Source organism: Haplochromis burtoni, unplaced genomic scaffold, assembly GCF_018398535.1.
Source record: "Haplochromis burtoni strain Fernald_Lab_line unplaced genomic scaffold, NCSU_Asbu1 Contig_617, whole genome shotgun sequence".
Classification (NCBI taxonomy): domain Eukaryota; kingdom Metazoa; phylum Chordata; class Actinopteri; order Cichliformes; family Cichlidae; genus Haplochromis; species Haplochromis burtoni.
The window spans coordinates 48,173-65,031 of record NW_024582978.1 but is presented as its reverse complement, the minus strand read 5'-3'; the positions used below and the strand labels follow the sequence as shown (position 1 = coordinate 65,031).

Below are 16,859 nucleotides of genomic sequence, written 5' to 3'. Positions count from 1 at the left end.
CAGGAGTATTTGCCTTTTGTGTCTACCATTTCCTGAGTTCTGGCAATTCAATCAATGCTAGTTTAAAAAAAAGCACATCTCCATGATTTGACAGTGTGGATGTGTTGTGACAGGCAAGATACTGAAAACGTGTGTACTGCAAAACACAGAAATCGGTGCTGTGTGAACTCATTTTTGAAGGGCTCAGGTGTGACTGATGTTCATTTATATGTAAAAGTCCAGCAGCGTTGATAAAACCATCAAAGCCGGCAAAGAATCTGAAGGTAAACTGATCAGAGATATAAACTGAATCATCTACTGCATTAACATATTCTTAGTATGTATGCAGACATAACACTAAAGCAGTGAATCCTTTCCTCAATACACCTAGGACGTCTCGGTTAATATCTTGAGGTACAAGTTGTTGATGATGATGACATGTATACCTTTCTACTCGTGTTCTGAAAAATATCGCCATTCCTATAAACACACACAAAAAAACAATGCCATGCACTCTCAATAGCATGCCAAAGCATCAGGTGAGGAAGCTCATCTGTAACCGAAGGTCGCCTTATCGATCCCCGGGCTCTCTGTCCTGGTCATTGTGTCCTTGGGCAAGACACTTTACCCTATGGCCTACTGGTGTTGGCCAGAGGGGCCGATGGCGCAATATGGCAGCCTCGCTTCTGTTAGTCTGCCCCAGGGCAGCTGTGGCTACAACTGTAACTTGCCTCCACCAGTGTGTGAATGTGAGAGTGAAAGAATAGTGGCATTGTAAAGCGCTTTGGGTGCCTTGAAAAGCGCTATATAAATCCAATCCATTATTATTATTATTGTACTCTTCATTGAAAAATCATTTAAAGGAACCTGATAGTTTGTATTTAGCTGTTAATAATTTAGAGCTTCATGCCGTCCAGGTGTAGCACCTGTAGTGTATGCTACTACACGTCGCAGCGATGCAGCAGCTGTGACAGGTCTGACTGATGGTAATATGCACACATTGATTAGCACAAGGCTCGTGACTCTGTGAAACAAAATGTAATAGGCTGTAATTGTATTTAGTGTGTCCATTATTCTACTGCAACAGCTAGTATTCTGCCAGTGTGGACACAGGCTGTTTTTCTTGTTGTCACAGCTCTGTGTGACATTATGTGTATAGAATCAAATGTGTATAAAGTGTTCTCTCCTCCCTGCACTTGATTAAAAGTAACAGTTGTTCAATATTTACCAGCTCCGAGTTGAAAATGATCAGCCGAGTTTCACTTGTAAGGACGGAGCAATGCAGACGGACCAGCTCACAACGTCACGCACTGTGACAGGGATTCAATGCAGTACTATGAATGAAGCTGTAACTCCGCTTTTTTGTTAGATCTGTGACCAGGTAATTACTGGAAGATATCTTTTATCTCAAAATTCCCTGTAAGTCGCTTTGATTTAGCTCATTCTTACTAATAGGAATTTGAAATAGCTTGTTATATATGTTTCAATGTGAAGTCAAACGCAGTTAGAGTGAATTTAAGATTGGACTGCTTTAATGAGCTACTGACATATATGAATCATCCTGTCAATATCAAATACTTTAGTCTTAACCTGCTTGCAGGACTCCCACCCAAGAAGTGTACTGTAATTAATCTGTCAGCTCTCTTTGAACTGCATGGCTCCGTCTAACCATGTAGTTATTCCAATATGGATGAAAACCTCGGGGCTTAGACAGTTTTTGTTGTGGGGATACGGGGATTAATCGCTCAACAGCTTGTCCTTCCTTAATGAAATCCGTGTACTTTACTCTTTTGCCCTTTTCAGGAAAATGGTTTCCTGGCAGTGCATAAATTTGGCAGCCTGTCTTCAAGCTCCCGAGCATCTAATGAAATTATTTGACCTGCTGATCTATGAGTCATTTAGAAGAATGTGATGTTAGGCCATTGAACTTCCAAGTTGACTGGACTCTAAATATCACATTGGCGATATAACTATTAGTAGGCGGATGTTCGTAAGCACAAAAGGCAACATTCTGATGCCACTGTTGTACCTCCCAACATTGGTATGTGTTAATTTTTTTTGCATTAAAACATAATGAGCATACAGCTGTAGCCTGAGGTAAAGATAATTTAAGAGTCTTTCATCTCTCCTGAGCTGCACTCCTGCACTAATGCACTTTCCTCCTTTTCCAGTTTGGCATTTTTTTTTCCTATGATGTAACTACGTGGCTCTCAAGTGCAACACTTTGAAACACTTTAACCCCTGGAGCCGGTCCATCACTTCCACATAAGCACATGCTTGTTAATCTGTGCAAGCAGCTGGAAAACAAAGCGGCAGCTGCAACGTGCTTGAAACTACTTGAACATCTGCTCCAAAACTTGTGTACTTCATTCAAAGGTGGACTGTAGACAAAACCACCTGCCTAAACTAATACAAGCACACAAACCTCCTGTGAGACATCTTTAGCATACATGAATTGTCACCAACTCTGTGATGAGCTACTTTGATAATTCATTGTTGAAACCAGTAGGTCCCAACATGTTGGTACTCATCCTCCAATAAAAGGACAAAGTTTAATCAGACAAGCGATGTGGAGGTTATTTGTATTTGAAAGGAGAACAATTTTTGTGACATTTTCCTCCTTCGCAAGCTAATAAAAGGTTAAAAACCACTGGCTTAATCACATTTAAGCCCAAATAGAAATACAAAAATTCACATTCAAATTTACTGCATGGGTTGATTTTATGTAATAGTAGTGAGTTAGATTTCTTTAAAATAGGAAATATCACAATAATAATACTAAAGTTAATGATGCGGTGCCATTTAGCCGCTTCAATTTCAGAGTCCTGATGCACCAGAGCCTTACGTGACGTTACAAACTCGGGGCTGTGCGTGTGTGAATGAGCATGTCTGCTGAGAAAGCCCTGCTGCTGACAAAAATAACGCTCAGTTGCGGGGCACGTTTAATTAATTTCAATAAAATATTGATAGGAGAGTTAGAAACGCAAACTGCAGCCTTTTATAAATAATTGATGACGATTATCAGTTAGTACATATAGAGCTTGGTACATGAGGTTCATTAATGTTATAAATTATTCATGCACCCACAAATTTGCAAAGATGGACCCGCAGCACTCAGCCTCGAACGCGCACAGGTGCGCGCACACCTGGAGCTGCGAGCCACTGAGCAGCTCCAGAGAAGACGTCTTACTCGTATAACCGCACTCTTAATTTGTCTCCAGCGACAGTAAAATTAAATTAGATCCCGCATCCTCAGAAATCTCCAAGCCCTCTGAAAAGCAACGAAACAGGAAGAGGATCTTTTGCTGTATGAAGTGCTTAAATGACTCTGAGATGTTGATTCTGCGCGATTTAGTTACAGTGCGACAGCCCACGCTGTGAGATCAAGCGAGTTGTTCGAAAAGGTGCATCCACTCATTAAAATACTGAGGATGGAAAAGCAGTGGTTACAAACTTTAATCCGAAAAGTGCCTCAAATAAACACATTTCCAGTTACTTAGTTTCTCACTTCCAGTTGAACAACTTTTTAATCATTTACACGACTAAAACAAAAACCACAATCTTCCTATACGTTCTGCACCAGATGTTTAAAGTGCCAGTAATGACCTCCTCATACTCACATCTCTGATTGCGACGCCTGCCTTTGTACATGGTCATGACGAGCGTGGAAACAAAACGGGTGATGCTGTGGCTGAGCCGACTTTGCCTCCTCTTTCTCCTAAAAACCAGACAGACTGCCGGAGCACCTCCAGACTCCGAGCAGAGCTGAGCGGAGCCGCTCTGGACCGTACCATTAATCCACCTATTCCAGGGGGAGCCATAGACGCAAACGCTCCGCTATGCTCCAATAGCAAAAGCACAGAAGGGGAAGTAAAAATCCTGCTCTCACGTCTTGGCGCGGTTTATTTGCTGAGAATTAAAATGCGTTAATTATAATGATTATCTAAGGATGGCAGAAAAAAATACTGGCTACTCTCCCCTTAAAGTTTTGCCTAATAGAAGTTGTTGTAATATCTGGTATTTTTTGTGGAGCCCCTGAAGCAAAAAAAAAAAAAAAAAATCTTGAAGAAGCTGTATGACTCCAGTAGATAAGTCTTCCAATGTTTTATATATTTTGCCCATGGCTACATTCAAAGTTTCTCCATTCCTTGACCAGACGGAGTGAGTCCCCTTGTCCTCAAGACCTGTGCCCCCCAGCTGTGTGGAGTCTTTCATAAACTGTTTATGCTGAGTCTGAGTCTGCAGAGGGTCCCGGTGATGTGGAAGACATCATGCCTCGTCCCTGTACCAAAGACGCCACGTCCCAGTGGCCCCCAGGATTACAGGCCCGTGGCACTGACCTCCACATCATGAAGACCCTGGAAAGGCTCATCCTGGACCAGCTGCGACCCATAGTAAGACCACATCTGGATCCCCTTCAGTTCGCTTATCAGCCTCGTCTCGGAACTGAGGACGCCATCATCTACCTGCTCAATCGTGTCTACACCCATCTGGACCAGCCGGCGAGCACTGTGAGGGTCATGTTTTTTGACTTTTCCAGTGCTTTCAACACCATCAGGCCGACCCTCCTGGGTGATAAGTTAGCAGCGATGCAGGTGGATGCTTCTCTGGTGTCCTGGATTGTTGATTACCTGACAGGAAGACCACAATATGTACGTCTCCCACAGTGTGTGTCTGACAAGGTGATCAGCAACACAGGGGCACCACAGGGGACGTCCTCTCCCCCTTCCTCTTCACCCTCTACACCACAGACTTCAGCCACTGCACAGAGACCTGCATCTTCAGAAGTTTTCGATGCTCTGCGGTGGTTGGATGCATCAGCAGGGGATGATGAGACAAGTACCGGGCTGTGGTTGACTCCTTCTGTCACGTGGTGATGAGCAGAATCATCTGCAGCTCAACGTGGCAAAACCAAGGAATCTGATGTGGACTTCAGGAAGACCAGGAAACACTTGACCCTGTTTCAATCCAGGGGTCGAGTGTTGACATCGTGGAGGACTATAAATACCTTGGAGTACACATTGACAATAAACTGGACTGGCTAAAAACACCACAGCACTTTACAGGAAGGGCCAGAGTCGTCTCTATTTTTTGAGGCGACTGAGGTCCTTCAACATCTGCCAGAAAATGCTGAGGATTTTCTATGAGTCTGTTGTGGCCAGTGCGATCCTCTATGCTGTTGCATGCTGGGGAGCAGGCTGAGGGTCGCAGATGCCAACAGACTTAATAAACTAATCCGTAAGGCCAGCAATGTTGTGGGGATGGAGCTGGACCCCTCAAGGTGGTGTCGGAGAGGCGGATGCTGTCCAAGATAAAGACAATGTTGGATAACACCTCCCACCCACTCCATGACATGCTGGTCAGTCACAGGAGCACGTTCAGTGAGAGACTGAGATTACCGAAAAGCACCACTGAACGACACAGGAAATCATTCCTGCCTGTGGCCATCTCCCTGTACAACGCATCCACTTAACACACTGTTTGCTGCTACAACTACACATGTTTCTTTTTCTTTCTTTTTCAGCTATTTATTTATGAGTGACTTATGTATGTATGTATATATATGTATATATTGTACTATTCTTAGTTAGTGTATTGTCTGTCTTGTCTTAATGTTGGTTTATAATGGAGCACTGTAACAAAAAATAATTCCCCCAGGGATCAATAAAGTATTCTGATTCTGATTCTGAAAGTGTTGACCAAATTAACCGGGTTTTTGTCATTTTTCATTTCTCCTGTAATGTTTGAATATTTTCAAAAGATGCCACACATCATATTTCACTTACTTACTGGCCAAAATATGCTTTTGTTATTATTAGAAAATTTTTGTCTTATATTCTAATTTTCTGTTACATATAAACAGTTCCAGTGTTGGATGTTCTTATTAAACATGGTCAAAGTTTTCAAAAATTAGGTCAGTGTAGATGTGTTATCCCCATGAGACAGAAAAAGAGCTGGGGCTCTACTTTTTTCTACTTTCTACATAGCTACACTCACTTGCAGTTCAAACCTTCTCTTTTCATGGGGCAGCCAATAAGAAAAGGGTTGGCTTAAAGTGAGGGTGCCAGAAAGAGAGAGAGGGTTGACTGAGTGTCTGCCCCAACCCCCACTGTATGTTGAAAATCATTTATTTTGAACTATGCTGATCATGCAAAGCTGCTTCAGTAGAATCCACTTTAATCTAAGACTACTGAATCTAAAATAGCCATGATAGATGCAGAAAAATGTAACTGTCATGTCACAAACATGGCATGTTTAAAAGACTCTTTTCAAAGACTCCACAGATATGTCCTTAAAATATCTTCTTTGGTAATCTGACAGTTAATGATTGAATGGATGGATGGATGATTTGTTTTTCTACACATCAAAATAAATTAGGATAACATCAGTTTACATCCCCATTGCATTCACCATCTCATTATTTCCATCGTCTTTAAAGGTGAAATATTTCTCTACAGTGAATGGTAATCAAACAATTTAAAGGTTACACAGATTCTTCCTGACTTACAGGGTTCTCGTTGTTCTCAGTTTGATGGTCAGGAGATGAAATTCCATTTCATTTGCAACAACAGTTACCTCAAGGTGCTTTATAATGTGAGGTAAAGACCCCACACTAACATAGAGAAAACCCAGACAATCCGACGCCCCCCTATGAACAAGCACTTGGCAACAGTGGGAAGAGTCAGGCTGAGGGAGGGGCCGCCATCTGCTGCGCCAGGTCGGCGGTGAATAGACCCACTAGGGAAAAAGGGTGGGGTTACATAGACTAATGGGTGTCCATGAGACTCACAGGTGACCAATATGATTGATGCCGGGTGTATCAAATAGGCTTAGCCTTAAAAATCTTCATTTAAAAAAATAAAAATGAACATAAAATACTTGCATCCAATCTACAGTGTAGGCCTAATATAAAGCGAAAACAGGAGCACTGAGCAGCACTGTTCCAGTTTGCATAATCATGACCAGATGTAAATAAACATACATGTGTGATATTGTTATGTAAAAATTTCCTGGCAAGGGGAAACGTTTTGATAACTTTCTGGGTTCTTGATTTTAGCCGACCTGGTCTGTGACCTAGGAGATTTGAGCAGGCTTAGCTTGCATGCAGGTGAACAGCTCATGGCATTTGTCCAGATAGCCTTGAACTTTCGTCAAATTATGTTTCCACTTATTTTTCTTTTCTAAACAGTGCCCAGGAGAGAGAAACAGCACAGAAAAACTGACCTTTGCCCACATTAACCCAGACTGGGTCCCCAAAAGAGAAATGGGGTTGTATCAAACATAAAGCTGTAGGCAGTAAAAGCAAGACTAAAAGCTGAAAGATGCTGAATTGTGCGCTCACATGTGTGAGTCTGCACTTGTGAGCGGCCCTCTCTAACTCACTTAACCCAACAATGATATAAAAATGGTGATTGGTACAACAACAAAGATGCACACGTGTGTGCACTGTACACTCTAAATATAGACTTTTGCATTGTGTGAACACTTGCCCAGTCATAGATAATATGTTTAACATGTTTAATTACATACACACAGACTGTTGTATTCATTTTATTATTATATAATTTCAACTGTAAGAACTGTTAAGATCTTATCCTTAGTTCCATGATGCTTTATAGGTATAATGACTACATGCAAGCATAAAAAAAGGTCATTCTTTCTATTAATCACAGAATTTTAACCAATCTTTTTAGCAGAATAAACAAAACAAAATCTAATCACGGGGGTCACAAATGAACGATTCATTTGATATTTGAGCTACATCTTTAAAAAAATGTCCTGATTTTTCTGTCCTCTAAAGCCACAGAAATTTTCTGTTTGACCTCACTATTCAAATGGCATCCTGTCATAAAAGTAAATCAGCCTCCCATTGTCACTGTCTCTCATTCATCAATCAGGGTTTTTAATTCATTTTAAAGTGGATAGCCTGTGGACTTAAGAGACAGATTTAAAAAAAAAAAAAATCAGCAGTGTGTCTAAAGGAGCCGACTCCCCAGCTGTTGCAGCTCTTAGGCTTGGATGAAGATGAAGCCTTGTAATTGTGATATCTAATTACACTGACATGGGGTTTGCAGCTGTCTCGTGCAAAGCCTGAAGTCTTAATTGTTTCTTTGTTCGCACAAAAAAAAGACAAGAAACTAAAAGCTCGTGAAGAAAACAGGCTGAGTGAGACGATTTGTGGCTTCAAGTCGCCGAAATCAAACTCCAGTGTCATCAGCTATTGTCTCAATTTGACATCTCTTAAGAAAGAGTAAAAATACCGCTGTGTGACTTAAGTGGTGAAAATACTGCGTGACAACAACATATAATATATATATATATAATTGTGTTCTGGCATATTTTCAAAAAAGTGGCCTGAGGCTAATTTAGAAATAAACCACATAGAGTAAGGCGAAGAACTTTCTAACAAACAGAGAAAAATCTTTTTGTGGAATTTAATGATCCATAAATGGAAAAATGTGATTGGATATTCTGTGCAGGATGCATGCAGTCTTTCCCTTGCTGACTACAAATGAATGATACATGCTGAGGGACAGCATGAGATGTCCCAGTTTTGGTCTCAATACTATTCTCTCAGCACCATCTAGTGTTCATGCAGATGAGAAATTAATAAATGCATCAGCAGAGGCCAATAAACTGCTGCTATTGGAAAGAAAACAGAGGAACCTTTAGATAAAAATTTAAGCATTAATATATGAATGTCAATGTGGCCTCACAGCAAGAAGATCCTGAGTCCAGCTGGGGTCTTTCAGTGTGAAAGAGATAATATGTGTGAAAGACCCCAGCAGGTTCTTCCTATGTCTGCGTGGGTTATGTCTGGGTATTCCAGGATCTTCCTACAGCCCAGAGCCGTCCATCTTGTACCAATTGGTGACTAAGTGAATGCGAGCGTGAATGATTGTCTGTCTCTCTGTGTTAGCCCTGCAAAAGCCTGCCAACCTGTCCACTGTGCACCCCTATGACAGCTGCAATAGGATACCCCACTCATGCAACCCTGAACTGGATAAGCAGAAGAACATGAATCAATATAAATATCAAATTAGCAAAAGAAAAACAAACAGGCATCTAATCAATCCTCTGTATTGATTTTATGCCATTATTCTTGTGCGTATAACGACGTTTGTTCTCCTTTGTTATCTTTTTCGTTCCTGTGAAGCCCTTCAAAACGTACTATATAAATTGATTTTAAACTAAAGCAATCTCAAAGAAATGTTTCTCCTTGTGGGGTTATTTTTATTTAAGATGGAGTTTCAGTAAACAAGCCTACAATTAAACTATTACTAGTTAACTACTACAATGTAACACCTTTCCTGACTCAAACTCACAAGTGCAGAATTTATTATAGGACCATCCGCTCTTCTCAACTAAACGCCAGGATTTCACAGGTTTTACTGTAGTATCTATTTCAACCACAGGGAGGCACTCAAACACTACAAGACTGCTGTCACCCATGAACGCTCTCAAACACTATAAACCTAAGCAAGATGTGATCACACAAACACTGATTATGAAAAATGAATGTGGGAAATATCAGTACATCTGTGTCCAGATTTTATCCACAGAGACATTACAAGAAGGGAAGCTGAGTGAGTAAAAAAAGAAATGAAACCCTCCCCTATGACCAGCAGACATCTTCATCAGGGGCCCAAGAAGCGGTTGCGAGACGAAGACCGCATCAGGGTGATTGAATGTCACTTTTAGTCACATTTAACACTTTAAGTCATTGTATCTGCAATCCAGTCATGTCTGAAGAAATTAAAGCAGGTAAAGCAAGCACGTCAGTATCTCATTGCTATCAAATCTACTCATGCAAGGGGTGCTGTGGTACCTCAGCAGGCTGAGCTGCTCACTGCAGGATATACAGGTTTGATTCTGACCTTGTAACATTCCTGTCACATATCATACCTTCACACAGCTGCATTTTCTGTCATGCTTCAGTGAATATAATTTAATAAAAAAAAATGTTAAGGAAAATATCAAGCATTAATATCTTAGGCAGGCTGCAGATGCCTGTTCATGTTTAAAAGATAAGGTGTTTAGGGTTAAATTTCTTGGAAGAATAAAGGCAGAAGAGATTGCTTCCAAAGTAGGAAGAGACATTACTTTAGGCAACTACAGAGCACCTCAGACACTTACTACTGTGCATTGTTAATATACTGGATTTAATGTCGGTGTGTGTGTGTGTGTGTGTGTGTGTGTGTGTGTGTGTGTGTGTATGCATCTGTGTGTGTGTGTGTGTGTGTGTGTGTGTGCATGCGCGCACAGATGGTCAGACAATCAAGAGCAGCCAGTGGAGCCTCAGTATGGCACACTAAGCAAAGTAGTATTTCACTTTGGCTGCTGTATGAAGCTCAGATGACGTGTTGACCCGAGATCTTCTCTAGACACTCTTTCTGTGTGTTTCTCAGAGAATACAACTGTGTCAGCATGCATAACAATGAGGCGAGCTTCTTTTAGCAGAGCAAAGGGGACATGTGGTTTTGTGCTGACATCACTGTGAATATGTCTGTGTTGTGGCAAAGTGAAACAGAGTGGTGTTTATGACTATGACTGTTTTTCTTGGCACTAACTGGGTCTTATGAATGCAGTGATGAGCAGCTTTTATTAGAGATCTTATTATACCCCCAATTTCTGGCCTACATTTAGAGCTAAAATGTTGATTTACACCAGAGTAAAAACTTTGATTGCTACTTAGACGAAGTGATTGATACCATTTTTTTCATGGTACATTTAACACAAAGCTAGAGCCAGCAGAGACAGGAAGATAGGGACACAGGAGGGATAGCTAGTTAAGCTAAAGCCAGCAGTCACTTAATTTGGAAAGAGAATTAAAATACTGAAGTCAGTGCCAAAAAAACCCCATGTTAAAATGCCCAACTTTGCAGCATTAAAAGCACATTTACAGCCTGGTACAAACAGTTTGGTCCTTTATGGATTGTTTAACACATCATAACAACTCTCAGGAGGGTAATTTATTTTTTTATAACTTATCCACCTGGACACTGAAGGTAGGAGCTTGGCTGGTTTGACAGGCAGATGCCTCAACACCTGGCAGCTGTGGTGGATCATCTAATTAGCAGCCTCACCTCTGCTAATTAGAGTCACTAAACTAAAACTTTCTACTTTGTCTGCACTGTTGGTGTCTTTTGGAGCGAATTTAGGAAGTAATCTGACACTTAATATTGGCTTGCTCTTTGGTGCATCCTTGTGCTTCAGTTTAGGTGAGTGAGATTCTAGTGTTTCATTAGTCTGTTAGTACTAAATAGCGGTTATGCATGTCTATAGATATCTTGCTGGCTAAGCTCATTAGCATTAACTAATAACTTTACTGCCTTGTACAACTACATGACAACTTCTAGCTAAAAGGAAGCTAACATAAAGACCACATCTATTTTTTTAAACACAATCTTTGCTGGAAAACTGTTTAAAACAGTTGATTGGGCTCTGAGCTGAAGCTAGCTGACAGATAGTCTAACTTAGCCATAAAGAGACTGTTCAAAGCTAGAATACTGCTATTTCTAAAATAGACCTATGGTCTTTATGTAGTTTTGTTTTGTTGTTTTTAGTTTTTTCAAAGAAAAATAGAGAGAAAATCAAAAGGAGCAAACCCTGGCTGGTCTGTCTTTATTTTATATTTGTTTCCTAAAGACACAGCTGGTTTGCCTGATAAGCTGACAGCTAGCAAGACATATAAGCAGGGATTTGACATTGGGTTTTCATTACTGAGCCTAAGGGTTCAGCTGACAAATGTCCTGCAAACACATAGGAGACATTGTGATACTTTTTCATATGTTGTCTGATAGTGAATTGATGCTAATCTCTGGTGCCCACCTATTACATTTCACTATACTCTTGACAATTTTTGAGTCTGAACAGCAACTTGAATTAATCATATGCAAACAACTTTGGCTTTTGTGGCATTTCTATTTTAACTATGATGTTAAAAAAAATCACAGTGCTTACTGTTTTTTCCAGTTTTACTAAATTAAGTATCCCTGAAATGTCTCTAATATTGTCTCTGCCTGAGACAGCTATTCACTTTGAAAAGTAAAGCCTTATAGCAAATGTTAGAAAGGGTTACTTTATCTGAGGAGCTGTCGGTTACCAAATTTAAGTTTTTATATTTTTACCTAACTGTGGTGAGCTCAGGTATTCTTTTAGTTAGTTGGTGGACTGCTTTGACTCTACAGTCCTCAGTTAGCATGTTAAAGTTCCTGACAGCACAATTAGAAAATAACTGGACAAGTGTGGCTCATTTGGAAGTGTTACTAGGAGAAAGTCTCTTCTCTCTAAAAGGAACAAGGCAGCAAGGCTTAGGCTTCCAGAGTCGCATCTGATAAAGACACAAGACTTGTACAAATGAGACCAAAAGTGGAGATGTTTGGCCATAATGCTCAGAGCCAGATTTGGCAAAAAACAAACACATCAGAATAAGCACCTTGTACCAACTGTCACGCACGGTGGTGGAGGGGTGATGATCTTGGCTTGTTTTGTAGTTACAGGACCTGGGTGCCTTGCAGACATTGAGTCGACCTGTATACCAAAGTATTATAGAGTCAAATGTGAGGCGAACCCATCTACCAGCTAAACCTTTGCCAGAACGAGGTCATGTAACAGGAAAATGATCCCAAGCACAGCAGCAAATGTAGAACAGAATAGCTGAAAAAGAAAAGTCCAGACCTCAACCTGATTGAAATGCAGCGGTGGGACCTTAAGCTGTGAATAAACGAATGGCCACAAATGCCAATGAACTGAAGCAATGCTGTAAAGAAGAGTGGGCCAAAATTCTTCCACAATGATGTAAGAGACTGATAAAGCCATACAGAAAATGGTTATTTCAAGTTATTGCTGCTAAAGGTGCTTCTACCAGCTATTCAATCATGGGGACTGAATAGAGGTCTGTGAAAACTCTTTCACAGGACTGTAAACTACAGAGTCTTGTTGATGTATAAATGCAAAGTTTGGTACAAACTAAAGGACAAAACCAGAAACTTGGTCTTTAAATTATAATGAACTGATAGATTGGGTAGTTCCAGTTAATCATTTCCAGAGAGGTCTGAGATCTGGAGGGTTCCTCACCATTAGACTTGTACTGATATCTTGGTGAGTACAATAATCATATTATATGAATAATCATCAAAAACACTCATGTGTGTGTGGTTTTTTTTTTTTTGTTTGTTTTTTAAAGGATACATTTTCATTACTGGCTCAGGCTGATAACTTGAGTGACAGTTTCACTAAAGAGATCAGTCATATAGTTACAATAATACCAGAACAGTTCTCAAGTCACGTAATTATGTGTAATAACTGTTAACCTTGCAATTTTACCACTGCCACATGTAATTTCATATCCAGAAATGCATGAAACTGGGAAAATATAAGGTGGAATTACAGATGTGACCCTGCAGCACTCTTATTCATATTTAATGAGAGAACAGGGCTTGGGGAGGACTTTTATTCTCTATGGAGGAGGCTGTGAGCCAATCAATAAGTAATATAAGGAAGACTTAGAGAGATCCACTGAATGCCTATGAGGACTGAGGCCTGAATGTATATACGAGCTCGCCTTGTGTCCTTCCCGCAGCATCTCCCTTTTTAACTTAGCTGATTAAGTAAAAACGTATTCTGTATCTCAGAAACTTCGCCGAGGCTATACTTCAGTTTATTAAATTATTTCATACTTTTTACAGATCAAATATAAGACTGACAACCAGATACAGTGCAGAACTTTTGACCATGAATGGTAAAAACCAAATGACAGCTCAAGGTCTTCCGGCATTATTGATTAAAAATAAGAGTTGATCATTTGTAAGCTGTTCAGGCTCCGTGAGGTTGAAACATAATTCTAGAAGCCCTTACACAGACCAAATCAATCATATTTTAAATCTTAAATTAAAACTGATTTTGTTTAGGTTTCTAAATAAACATTTATTATTGCTAGTTATTTTATTTAAAAAGGGAAAAAATGATCAAGTCTACTAGTTCATCTCAGAAAATGTAAATATCTGGATGGGTAAGCAGGAACAGATGGATTTATGTATGGAAACTTTCATATATTTTGGATTTATTCAATGTAAAGTGAAATATCAGGTCTTTCCTGTATTTGGCTTATAGATCATGAAAATCAGAACTCGGGCTTCTCAAATTGTGAAAATATCATACGAACATTTCCTAATATTCTGTAAAATATGTTCATTTTTATATTGAGTACTTGGTTGGGAGTCGATGCAGGATGGCATGGAGACAATCAGCTTGTGACACTGCTGAGTTGACACTGAAGCCCAGGTGGTTTTGATAGTAACAGGCCTAGGGAGCTGAATACAGTAATGACATGTCTAGCAAACAATTTGGTAATAGCTGTGGCATTGTGGGCAGGTACTAAGTCCTGGTGGAAAAGGCAATACACATCTTCCGGTAGACGACTATGTTGACTCTGGACTTGATAAAACACAGTGGACAAGCCATTCCAGCAGATTACATGGCACCCCAAATCAACCCAGATTTAGGATACTTTACACTGGTCTGGATTCTGTGCTCTCCACTACTCCTCCAGACTCTGGGACCTTGATTTCCAAATGAAATGAAAGAATGTACCTTCACCAGAAAAGAGGACTTTGGACTATTGAGCAATATTTCAGTTCTTTTTCTCCTTAGCCCAGACAAGATACTTCTGACACTGTCTCTGGTTCAGGAATAGCTTAATATCATAATAGCCCCTTTTCTAAATACCCCTGTGTGTGGTGGCTCTTGCACTGATACCAGCCTCAGTCCTTGTGAAGTTCTCTTGACAATCCACTGTTGCTTGTCCACCTTTTCCCATCATACTTTTTCCTTCCAGTTAATTTTAATACAGCACTCTGTGAACAGCCATCCTTTTCAGCAATAACCTGCTGTTGCTTACCTCGTTTGCATGAACTTCTATTATTGTTTCCCATGCTTTTCCACCAAGGTTATCCAAATTGACATCATTAAGATCATTTCCTTTAGTAAAAGTATAAATATACTACTATGAAATCGTTCATAACAAGAAAAAGTCTTTCAAAGATATAATGGAAAGACTCAAATTGCTGTACCGTATATGTCGTGTGCAAGTGACCTCTTTAGCATTTTATTGTGATTGATACATTATTGAGCAGTAAATGAGCCCTGCAGCAGGTCAAGTTGGAGCATTTTTCAATAACTATATTGTGTGCATATAACATTATAAGAGTAGTATCAGGATGGATTACTGAATAGGACTGCCAGGCACAGAGCCAGATCACATGGCCTTAGAGATTTCATTTGGCCAGAGCCCTGGTAAGACATGACTGTTAACATCTCTTGTTGGGCAGTCAATCAAACAACAAAGAGACACAAAAACCTCTTAAACAGCCACACTACTAAGAGGCACAGAACAAAAAAGTCACGATACAGATGAAAATGCCAACAGCTTTAAAGAAACACAAAATGTTTGCAGTCAAAGCAACGCGGTAAAAAAAAAAGAAGCACAGAGACAAAGATAAACCACCAGCAGGCTTTCAGTCTGGTTTTGCTGTTGTATAGCACGGATGCGGGCTTTCTGGATGAGAGTGCCCAGAAGTTTATTCTGTCATAATCAGATCTGTCAACAATAGCAGCTTAAGCTCAGAAGTAAATGTATTAAAGTGTATTGAGAGAATGTAGTAGATTGACTGCAAATCCAAACACTTATACAAGTACCTGAAAATTGTACAGTACAGTGTTGGAGTAAATAATCACGTTAGTTTCCTGCTCTGAATTTTCAGATCAATCTGACGAATAAAAGTGGCCATGTAAACTGAAAACTAGAAACTGCTGGTACACCAGCATCCCTGTCCACAGTGCAGCGAGATTTACATGTAGAGGGTGTCAATCAAGAAGGAAGCCCCTGCTCTAAAACCTTCGGCATTCCTCACTTCTGCTAAGAGGACATTAAAGATGTATGTTGTACAATCATTCCACTGTGGAAAAGGTTTAAAAAAAAATAACAATTAAAAGCCCCAAACTATTGTTGATCAGTGTATAAAAATTTCTGACCACAATTGTATGTCCTGACACACAGTGAAACTAGAACCAACTCCGAAGTATTGAAAGTATTTAAGCTGTAAACAAAGTTCTCTCTATTTATACTGCAAGTACTGAATATACTGCTTCAGTTGATCATATGTTCACTGTAGTATATGTGGAGTATAATGGAAAGTTTCACCTGTTCATGGATCAAAATTGTTGCTTACCAAGTGATTGTCCAGCAACGATCCTGGCGTTCTCTCCAGCCACGGCTGCCCGGGCATTCCTCTCGCTGGCGTACTGAACAAAGGCGTAGCCTTTGTGGACAGAACAGCCCACAATCTTGCCGTATTTGGCAAAGATGGCCTCAATGTCAGCCTTGGTTACCACGGCTGTGTTGAGGTTGCCGATGAAAACGCGAGAGTTGAGGGAGCGAGGATCATTCTTGTTGGTCACGTTGCTGGTCTGGGTCTTCCCAGTCATCCTATTCCTGCAGCAATGCCTGCAGGGAGACACAGTTGAACACTGCTCAGGAAGCCAGGAAGGTTAGATTGCAGAGGTTATACACAGAGAGTCAAACAGCGAGCAGCAGTGGGATGTAAACACTGGTCAGATCTGAGAGCATATGTTGTAAATAATTCCTCAGATTTTCTTTGTACAGGCTGAGAAACAAATCCCTTCCTAGTAAAACTGGGGTAAAAAGGCTTGCATGTTATCCTAAAGGCTTTTTGTAGACAAATCTTTAATGATTTTAGATTAGTCATATTCACGTATTTATTTATTTATTTATTTATTTATTTATTTTTAAAACTGCCACTTGTAAAAATTATAATACAGCATGTATTTGGTGTCATCTTTCCCTCCTGAGAAATTTT

General features: G+C 40.1%; 1 protein-coding gene across 2 annotated transcripts in view; it reads right to left on the bottom strand.

Moving 5' to 3' along the window:
- Window positions 1–16,859, bottom strand: part of LOC102308898 (RNA-binding Raly-like protein) — a 57,019-nt gene that overhangs the window by 22,587 nt on the left and 17,573 nt on the right. For both annotated transcript variants that reach the window (XM_005948979.3, XM_042214837.1), the window contains exon 2: window positions 16,212–16,486. In XM_005948979.3, the coding sequence (XP_005949041.1) occupies window positions 16,212–16,467 (256 nt within the window). In that variant the 5' untranslated portion in view covers window positions 16,468–16,486. The remainder of the gene's footprint in view (window positions 1–16,211; window positions 16,487–16,859) is intronic.